This window comes from Nematolebias whitei, chromosome 21 (assembly GCF_014905685.2).
Source record: "Nematolebias whitei isolate Nwh7 chromosome 21, NemWhi1, whole genome shotgun sequence".
Classification (NCBI taxonomy): domain Eukaryota; kingdom Metazoa; phylum Chordata; class Actinopteri; order Cyprinodontiformes; family Rivulidae; genus Nematolebias; species Nematolebias whitei.
This window is the reverse complement of record NC_056518.1, coordinates 35,049,302-35,059,950: the sequence shown is the minus strand read 5'-3', so window position 1 is coordinate 35,059,950 and position 10,649 is coordinate 35,049,302. Positions and strand designations below refer to the sequence as shown.

Sequence of the window (10,649 nt, the reverse complement as noted above, 5' to 3'; positions counted from 1 at the left end):
AGGTCCTTCCTCCAGCAGGTCCTTCCTCCAGCAGGTCCTTCCTCCAGCAGGTCCTTCCTCCAGCAGGTCCTTCCTCCAGCAGGTCCTTCCTCCAGTAGGTCCTTCCTCCAGCAGGTCCTTCCTCCAGCAGCTGTTAGACTCTACAACCATCACTGCTCCAACAAACTCTACAAGGATTAAATACATGCTGACCTCTGCTCAAACACTCACTCTGCCTGTAACACTGTGCTGTCAGTACTCTGTCCTTATCAATGCTCCAACACATATTGAACATTATTATTGATATTGTTTATCTTGTTTCTTTATATATTGTATTGTTTTTAACATTTAGGAACTTCTGTGTGAATCTTTTTATCTGTTGCTGCTGATACACTGGAATTTCTATTCTATTCTATTCTATTCTAGTCTATTCTACCTTCCAATACATACACAATATGTTGATTTTATCTAGTTTTATTTAAACTAAGAATTTATTACAATGCACCACACATCACTGTAAATTGAATGCACGGTCCGGGGGTGTCTACTTTTAGTTATAAGAAAGTTACTGAGTTGTTTGTGTGGGTGTGTGTGAACCGAACATGGTGCAGGGGGTCAAACTGTTTAGTTTCGTTCCAGAGTAACTCCAGTAAAGACTGGCCGAGTGTTGTGGATCCAAATCTCTTCCCAGTCATTCTAAACTGTTCACGTCAGCAAACCGTTGCAGCCCCCCCCCCCCCCCCCCCCCATCTAAATGATCAGGGCTGACCTCTCTGCTGCGCGCTCACCCTGGCGCAGTACCTGTTTGCCCAAAGCAGTGATGTCTCTCTCGAAGGCGGCGTGCATTCTGTGGAAGGACTCAGCTTTACTGAAATCTTCTCCCACGTCTTCAGGCAGCTCCTTCTGCTTCTCATGGATCTGAGCCACCAGCTCCTTTCCATCATCAAAGTACCTGAAAAACAGAACAAAAATCTTAGGGGCTGATTTACTGAAGTGGAAGCTGATCTAGGAACAGGTCACTCGTCTGTCAAACAGGCAGAACAGCTGGATATTTCACGTGTCAGCCTCAGTGAATCTGCAGCATCAGGTGTTTCTACACGAACGTGCAGAAGACCCGGGACGAGAAGATCCAAACAGATTCATTCAGCACGCGCAGTGCGACTCATCAGCCATGAAACCATGAGCGCCTCACTTTGTGTTTTAATAGCGCATCTGGAAGGCAGGCGTGAAGCGGTACAGATGTGCGTAACAACGGCTGCGGTGATCGTGGCGAGGAGAAGGCGTCGGCAAAACGAGAGGCCGCGGAGAGAACGGACCTGTTCTGCTCAACATTTTGGAGATGCCAGGAACAAACGTTATCGACACATAAAGCACTTGTGGAGCTTCTGGATGATGGTGCCACTTCACCCAGGACAAAAGTCCTTTCATCTCAACATCTGGGTCCCGTCAGCGCACGACGACGACGTCCACGTTTTATCCTGTGAATGTGGTCATCTTTTCTTCACATGGCCTGCTGCTCTTCTTGTTTCCCACAGAGCTGACCTTCTCACACATCGTCTGCATATGGCCTTTCTTTTGCTTCTACTCAGATTTATTTGCTGGAACTCACCGATACATTTGTCTCTTCCACTAACACCTCCAGTTCTATCAAAGTTCATGTTGCACTTGTCGTGCTCGCCCAAATCTTCCACGGTGAAACCAGGAGACTCCAAGCCCTCTCTTAAATCAGCTGGTCTCCACCACTGCTACACCTGTTGCCAGGTGTGCACGCAGTCTGAGTGGAAGAGGCGCGCCCGTCAGCAGCAGTCTGCTGGAGGTCTTAGTGGCTGAGGCCCTTGGTGTCAGCCTCCAGCTCACGAACACTTATCGTGTTCACGTCGTGTCGCAGCTCCAGCAGTTCTTACTGGGTCACTCTGAGGCGTTTCTTACTTGAGCAGGTCGTAAGACGCCGTTAGGAGCTGAGCGCGGGTGTCGATGAGCTCCAGGAGGTCAGCCCAGCTCTCGTTGACGCCGTCCTTCCATTCTGCCAGGGTGGCCGACTCGCTGTGTCCACCTTCGATGAGCTCGTCGATCGTCTGGTTGACGAAATCCACTCGCTCTTGACCCACCATCCCCGTCTCCCGTGCAAAGTCTCTGAACTTGTCCCTCAGGAGCTGAACGACACAGAGAGCGTAACGAGTCTGTAAAAGCTTTGACGTCTCAAGAACCAGCTCATTTAGAAAGTATAAACTAATTATCGTCATTTACTAAATAAAATCAGGCTCAGACACATTTCAGGGTTAAATCCTTCACATGAGTGAAAATGCTGCTCTTACCTAAAGCTGCGTGAAAAACTGGAGAGCTGATAGGTCTGAGAAATTATGCTAACAGAATAAACCTGGAAAAGGATTTGTGGTCCAGCTGGAGGTTCACATCTTTATTTTAGAAACTGGACTATTGAACAACCTTTAGGTTTATTGGAAACGTTCGAAGCAGCCAATAAAAGAGCAACTTTTCTTTGAACAGCACGCACCAGGACAAGGAACAGCCTAGTTTCCTTTTGTTGGAACCATTTTTATTCTCTTACCGTGACATGGTCCAGGTCCTGACCCATCTCCTGAGAGGAGGCCACCACGTCTTTCTCTGCGATCCAGTGCTCCAGGTCCTCCACCTCTCTGCTCAGCAGGAAGTGATGGTAGGCGTGGTTCATCTTCTTCCTGCGGTCCTCTGCCAGTTCCCTCAGACCTGCATACTGTCTATCTACCTGGCCCTGACGCCCCATGATCTCCTCACTGCACAGTTCATGCAGAAGAAGAAGAAAGTTTCAGGAGACTTTGTTAATGCTCGTCATTCTCATCACCTCAAACCACACGTGACTGGGACGACATGAGAAACTTGGAGGCAGCACAAACCCGTCAGGATGGTCCTCTGCAAACATCTTCTGGGCTCGCTCAGCCAGCGTCTGAATGGAGTCGGCGTAATCGTCCACGCCTTGCTTCAGGATCATGTGGCGCTTCAGCATCAGCATCGCGCTTTGTTCATCCTGGAGGGAAACACGAGGAAGATGATCTCATGGTTAAACATCTGTGGAGGTGCGTTCATCTCACACAGCTCCTCACCTTGGCCTTCTCGTCAGCGATCATGTAGAGCTCCTGCTCCCAGATCCAGGCTTCAGCTTCGTCGGCGTCGTTGTAATACTGCTGGGCCAAGCTGGAGCCATTCAGCCTGTCTCTGCGCTGGTCCAGTTCATCCTGCAGCCGGGCCCAGGCCTCCTGCAGCTCCTCCAGCTGCTCCGTGATCCGCTCTTCCTCCAACCTGTCCTCTGCGCCGGAGGCCATCCTCCCGCCGCGCTCAAGGACTTCGTCAACTCGAGGCTGGTGGCCCTCAATCTCTCTCTGCAGCGTCTGAGAAGCAGCAACAGATCTTCAGACGAGAACTTCTCTGAACAACTTTGACAGTCAAAGAGCCAAGTTCAGAGAAAACTACTCATCTCAGATAAGAACTAAAACATCTGATGCACGAGCTGTATACAGTGTCAAAAGAAATGTTCACGCTGCTACAAGTGGTTCATTAAGATCGTCATGGTAACAACATGTCTGTGTTTCTCACTCCCTGACTGACCAAGTACTGACATGCAGACAGAAACGGACTAAAAGGTGAGCCTCAAATAAAAACTGAAAACCAGAGCTTAAAAATTCTTCAACCACGACAAGGAGTCCACCACTTTCTTTAACCACCTCACGTGTCTGGGTCACTCCAGCAGTCACTGTGTGTGTGTGTGTGTGTGTGTGGGGGGGGGGGGGGGCACCTGAACAGGTCGCATCACAGGAACACAAAGACAAACACAGTTCACATTCTCACTCTCACCCAGCCACCACTCAGATTTACCATTGAACCAAACATGCACGAGAAGAACATGCAAACCTCATCCATGGAAAAATATTTAAAATCATAAAACTACCAAAACAGAGCTCCATTACTAGCACTTCATGTTGCTAATTTTTTCTATAATTGCAACATAGGGCAGCACAGTGGTCCAGTTGGTAAAGGTGCTGCCTCTCAGCGAGAAGGTTGCTGGATTAAATCCCGGACAGGGGCCTTTCTGGGTGGAGTTTGCATGTTCTCTCCATGCATGCATGGGTTTTCTCCAGGTACTCCAGTTTCCTCCCACAGACCAAACACATGCATGTTAGACTGATTGGTAACTGTAAATTGTCCCTAGGTGTCCCTGTGATGGACTGGAGACCTGTCCAGGTGTCCCCCGCCTCTCACACAGTGACTGATAGACATGGACACCAGTGATCCCGCGATCTGAAAAGGAAGCAGCAAGTAAAAGATGATGGATGTATGTTTGATGATGGATGGATGATGGTTGATGGATGTATATATGATGATGGATGGATGATAGATGGTTGATTGACGGATGAGTGGATGATGATGATGGCTGATGGATGCAAGATGGATGGAAGATGATGGATGTCCCACTAGTAAAAGTTGTGCTCCATCATTGTTGATGCATGTTCTCTTTCAGTCGTGCAACAGCAGGACAGGAAGTTAGAGCTGAACTGTAACACGTGTGTTTCCGTGCACATTTGTCATTTTAAACCACAAACATGGCAGAGTGGGTAAACTGTGCATCAGAAAAATGATCTTCAAGGATTAATAAATGTATTGATTAATCAAATTATTTTATTAGTCCCACCTGGTTCCTGTTCAGCAACATCTGAACAGTTTGCAGGTTGTTGCCGTGCTCCTGTGACATGGCCAGAGGCATCCTCTCCTCGATCCAGAGCTGAGATACAAACGAGAGGAAAACATCAGGACTACGATGAGACTGAAGGCAGACTCTGGAAGCTCTTTATGAACCTGTTTATGAACCTGTGGAACCTGTTTATGAACCTCTGGAACCTTTATGAACCTCTGGAACCTGTTTATGAACCTCTGGAACGTGTTTATGAACCTCTGGAACCTATTTATGAACCTCTAGAACCTCTTTATAAACCTCTGGAATTTGTTTACGAACCTCTGGAACCTGTTTATGAACCTCTGGAACCTGTTTATGAAGCTCTGGAACGTGTTTATGAACCTCTGGAACCTCTTTATAAACCTCTGGAATTTGTTTACGAACCTCTGGAACCTAAAGGAACCTTTGGATCCTGTTTATGAAACTCTGGAACCTCTTTACGAACCTCTGCAACCTCTTTATAAACCCCTGGAACCTCTTTATAAACCTCTGGAACCTCTTTATGAACCTCTGGAAACTCTTTATAAACCTCTGGAACCTCTTTATGAACCTCTGGAACCTCTTTAAAACTTCTGGAACCTCTTTATGAACCTCTGGAAACTATGAATCCCTGCACACCAACGTCTCCACATCTGTCTGCAGTTACTGCTTCAGTGTTTTCAAGCCCTCACACAGGAAATGTTTCACCTACACCTGCAGGTTTTCAAAGCAGAACAAAGACCATTTCACCTAAAAAGCTTTAAACATCTGTTACGATACGTTTTTAATTAAGATAGAAAACAGCTGTCCATTAGCCAAAATAAGTCCATGTGTTGTGGTGCGAGCCGTGGACTCCAGCAGGCTCCGATCTGACCCGTGTCGCTCTGATGTCGTGCTGTCGGTGTCAGTTGTTCGGACACATTTAACGGACTCTGTGCTTACGAGCTCGTCGGCCAGGTCTCTGCAGAACTGATGGACATCTCTGGCTGCTTCCAGTCGGCTCCTGCGCTGGGATAGAGGAGTGAGGAGCTGCTGGAACTCCGTCTGCAGGACCTGCTGCTCGGCCTCCAGCTCCGACTGGTCGTCCCTCCCCCCGCCGTGCCTCCTGACTGCTTCTTGGAGCTCCTCCAGCTCCCGGGCCCGATCACGAACCTGCTTCTCTGTCATCTGGCATGGGGGGAGAGACATAATGAGACAAAGATAAATAACCTTCCATGACGTATAATGAAGATGCAGCCAAAGCTGATACTAACATTTTCTGTGTAAAAACTAAATATAAACACCTTTTTTCTGTTTTCTACATTATTGTATGAAGTTTGACCCCTCCCTGGGCTGCCACCTTACCGTGGTGGAGGGGCTTGAGTGTCCCAATGATCCTAGGAGCTATGCTGTCAGGGGCTTACGCCCCTAGTCGGGTCACCCATGGCAGACAGGTCCTAGGTGAGGGACCAGACAAAGTGCAGCCCAAAAACCCAAACGATGAGAAAAATAAACGGACCTAATGTTCCCTTGCCCGGATGTGGGTCACTGGGGTCCCACTGTGGAGCCAGGCCTGGAGGGGGGGCATGCGGGCGAGCGCCTGGTGGCCGGGCTTTTACGCATGGAGAACGGCCGGGCACAGCCCGAAGAGGAGACGTGGGTCCCCCTTCCCATGGGCTCACCACCTGTGGGAGGGGCCAAAGGGGTCGGGTGCAATGTGGGATGGGTGGTGGCCGAGGGCGGGGACCCTGGCGGTCTGATCCTCGGCTACAGAAGCTGGCTATTGGGACGTGGAATATCACCTCACTGGTGGGGAAGGAGCCTGAGCTGGTGTGTGAGGTTGAGAGGTTCCGGCTAGAAATAGTCAGACTCACCTCTACGCATGGTTCTGGCTCTGGAACCATTTTCCTTGAGAGGGGCTGGACACTCTTCCACTCTGGAATTGCCCCTGGTGAGAGGCGCCGAGCAGGAGTGGGCATACTTATTGCCCTCCAACTTGGTGCCTGTGTGTTGGGGTTCACCCCGGTGAATGAGAGGGCGGCCTCCCTCCGCCTATGTGTGGGGGGACGGGTTCTGACTGTTGTTTGTGCTGATGCACCAAACAGCAGTTCGGATTATCCACCCTTTTTGGAGTCCTTGGAGGGGGTAAGGGAAAGTGCTCCTCCTGGGGACTCCCTTGTTCTGCTGGGGGACTTCAATGCTCATGTGGGCAATGACAGTGAGACCTGGAGGGGTGTGGTTGGGAGGAACGGCCCCCCTGATCTGAACCAGAGTGGTGTTCTGTTTGTGGACTTCTGTGCTCGTCATGGATTGTCAATAACGAACACCTTGTTCAGGCATAAGGGTGTCCATATGTGCTCTTGGCACCAGGACACCCTAGGCCGCAGTTCAATGATCGACTTTTGTCATCGTCTCATCTGATCTGCGGCCACATGTCTTGGACACTCGGGTGAAGAGAGGGGAGGAGCTGTCCACTGATCACTACCTGGTGGTAAGTTGGCTCCAATGGTGGGGGAGGATGCCGGTCAGACCTGGCAGACCCAAACGTATTGTGAGGGTTTGCTGGGAACGTCTGGCAGAGTCTCCTGTGAGACGGAGTTTTAACTCCCACCTCCGAGAGAACTTCGAACATGTTCCGAGGGAGGTGGGGGACATTGAGTCCGAGTGGACCATGTTTTGTGCCTCTATTGTCGAGGCGGCTTCCTGGAGCTGCGGCTGCAAGGTTGTCGGTGCCTGTCGCGGCAGCAACTCTCGAACCCGACGGTGGACACCGTCGGTGAGGGATGCTGTCAGGCTGAAGAAGGAGTCCTATCGGGTCTTTTTGGCCAGTGGGACCCCAGAAGCAGCTGATGGGTACTGGCAGTCCAAGCGACATGCGGCTCGGGTGGTCGCTGAGGCAAAAACTCGGGCATGGGAGGAGTTCGGAGAGGCCATGGAGAATGACTTCCGCACGGCTTCGAGGCGATTCTGGTCCACCATCCGGCGTCTCAGGGGGGGAAAGCGGTACGCCACCAACACTGTTTATAGTGGGAGTGGTGTGCTGCTGACCTCAACTCGGGATGTCGTGGGTCGGTGGGCGGAATACTTTGAAGACCTCCTCAATCCCACCGGCACGTCTTCCACTGAGGAAGCGGAGCCTGGGGACTCTGTGTCGGGCCCTCCAATCTCTGGTGCTGAGGTCACCGAGGTGGTTAAAAAGCTCCTCGGTGGCAGGGCCCCAGGGGTGGATGAGATTCACCCGGAGTTCCTTAAGGCTCTGGATGTTGTAGGGTTGTGTTGGCTTACGCAACTCTGCAATATTGCGTGGACATTGGGGGAAGTTCCCCTGGATTGGCAGACCGGGGTGGTGGTCCCCCTATTCAAAAAGGGGGACCGTAGAGTGTGTTCCAACTACAGGGGAATCACACTCTTAAGCCTCCCTGGTAAGGTCTACTAGGGGGTTCTGGAGAGGAGGGTCCGTCGGATAGTCGAACCTCGGATTCAGGAGGAGCAGTGCGGTTTTCGTCCTGGCCATGGAACACTGGACCAGCTCTACACTCTCAGCAGGGTACTGGAGGGTGCGTGGGAGTTTGCCCAACCGGTCTACATGTACTTTGTAGACTTGGAGAAGGCGTTCGACCGCGTCCCTCGGGGAACCCTGTGGGGGGGTACTCTGGGAGTATGGGGTACCGGGCCCTTTGATACGGGCTGTTAGGTCCCTGTATGACCGGTGTCAGAGCCTGGTCCACATCGCCGGCAGTAAGTCGGGCTTGTTCCCGGTGAGAGTTGGACTCCGCCAAGGTTGCCCTTTGTCACCGATTCTGTTCATAACTTTTATGGACAGAATTTCTAGGTGCAGCCAAGGTGTTGAGGGGATCTGTTTTGGTGGCCTTAGGATTGCGTCTCTGCTTTTTGCAGATGATGTGGTCTTATTGGCTTCATCAGATCATGATCTACAGCTTTCGCTGGAGCGGTTCGCAGCCGAATGCGACGCGGCCGGGATGAACTGCAGGAGCTTCATGATTACATCAGCTCGCTGCAGAGCAAACACACCGAGGCTCTTTACGTGGTAGCCGGAGACTTTAACCACGTGAATCTAAAGGACTGTCTCCCAAGCTTTAATCAACATGTGACAATTCCGACATGTGGAGACGACGCTGGACCGTGTTTACACAAACGTAAAAGATGCATACAAAGCCGAACCCCGCCCCCACCTAGGACTATCAGACCACATCTCAATCTTCCTGGCTCCTGCTTACATGCTCCCGCTGAGACGCTCCAGACCGGTACAAAAGAAAGTTAAATGCTGGATCCAGGACAGTGGCCCCATACTGAGAGATTGTTTTGACCGAACAGACTGGCAGGTTTTCAGAGAAGCTGCTGAAAATGGAGGTTTGCTTGACCTTGACCAATACACATCCTCAGTTCTGGGTTACATTAGTACATGTACTGAAACCGTCTCCTCTATCAGAAATGTTAAAAGCTACCCAAACAGAAAACCTTGGCTGAATGCAGAGGTGCGTACCCTGCTGGAAGCCAGGAACACTGCCTTCAGGTCTGGAAACTCAGAGGAGCTGAGTAGGACAAGAAAAGAGCTTGTTGCTGGTATTAAGAAGGCCAAGGCCACATATGCACAGAGGATCGAGGGTCAATTCATCTCACAAGACCCTCGGAGCATGTGGAGAGGCATTAAGTGCATAACAGATTATAAAGGAAGGAGAGAACAATGACCCTAAGACCCATCTCTGCCTGATGCCCTCAACAAGTTCTATGCACGCTTTGAAGACCTGAACAGACCACCCAGCACCAGACTCACCTCACCACCGGATGAAGAGCATCTCAGCGTGACCTCAGCCTAAGTAAGGAGTACCTTCAGGAGGATTAATCCGCACAAAGCAACTGGCCCAGACAACATCCCCGGAAAAGTGTTGAAGGAATGTGCTGATCAGCTCTGTGAGGTGCTGGCAGACATCTTTAACACCTCACTTACCCTGGAGACAGTTCCCACCTGCCTGAAGACTGCCACCATCATCCCAGTCCCCAAAAGCTCTACAGTGACTGGTCTGAATGACTATCGGCCAGTGGCCCTCACCCCGATAGTTTCTAAATGCTTTGAAAAACTGGTCATGACTCACATCAAAACAGCCATCAACATCAACGAGGACCCTCATCAGTACGCATACCGTGAGAATCGATCAACAGAGGATGCCACCTCCTCTGTGGTCCACACTGCGCTCAACCACCTGGAGCAGAAAAACTCTTACGTCCGTATGCTCTTTGTGGACTTCACATCCACCTTCAACACCATGATCCCCCAAACCCTGATGGACAAACTATCCACACTAGGACTAAGCCCCTCCATCTGCAACTGGGTACTAGACTTCTTAACAAAGAGACCACAGTTAGTGAGGATCCACAACCTCTCCTCCTCCACCATAACCCTCAGCACTGGCTCTCCTCAGGGATGTGTGTTGAGCCCCCTCCTGTTTACTCTGCTCACGTATGATTGTGCAGCTACCCATCCAGGCTGTCACATTGTAAAGTTTGCAGATGATACAGCGGTGGTGGGATGCATCACAAACAATGATGAGTCCAGCTACAGGCAAGAAGTGGAACACCTGGAGAGCTGGTGCAAAGAGAATAACCTTCACATCAATGTGAAGAAGAAAAAGGAGATGATTGTGGACTTCAGAAGGAACAAAAACATCTACACCCCCCTGAACATAAGAGGATCTGCGGTGGAAGTGGTCTCCAGCTACAAGTACTTTGTTGTACACATGAACAACAACCTCAGCTGGAGCAACAACACCACCAGCCTGATGAAGAAAGATCATCAGAGACTCTACTTCCTCAGACGGCTGAGGCGAGCTGGTCTGGGAAGCTCAGTCCTCACCTCCTACTACAGGTGTGCAGTGGAGAGCATCCTGTGCTCCAGCATCAACGTGTGGCATGGAGGCTGCACAGCTGCAGAAAGAAAAGCTTTGCAGAGAGTGGTGAAGGCTGCACAGAA

General features: G+C 50.6%; 1 protein-coding gene across 1 annotated transcript in view; it reads right to left on the bottom strand.

Annotated features, from left to right (window-relative positions):
* sptb (spectrin, beta, erythrocytic) overlaps nucleotides 1-10,649 on the bottom strand; it is a gene marked incomplete in the record, with an annotated part of 116,707 nt that overhangs the window by 32,619 nt on the left and 73,439 nt on the right. Inside the window, 7 exon segments of the mRNA XM_037694728.1 lie at nucleotides 781-931; nucleotides 1,909-2,132; nucleotides 2,546-2,750; nucleotides 2,871-3,001; nucleotides 3,078-3,362; nucleotides 4,661-4,750; nucleotides 5,624-5,848. Of these exon segments, the coding sequence (XP_037550656.1) occupies nucleotides 781-931; nucleotides 1,909-2,132; nucleotides 2,546-2,750; nucleotides 2,871-3,001; nucleotides 3,078-3,362; nucleotides 4,661-4,750; nucleotides 5,624-5,848 (1,311 nt within the window).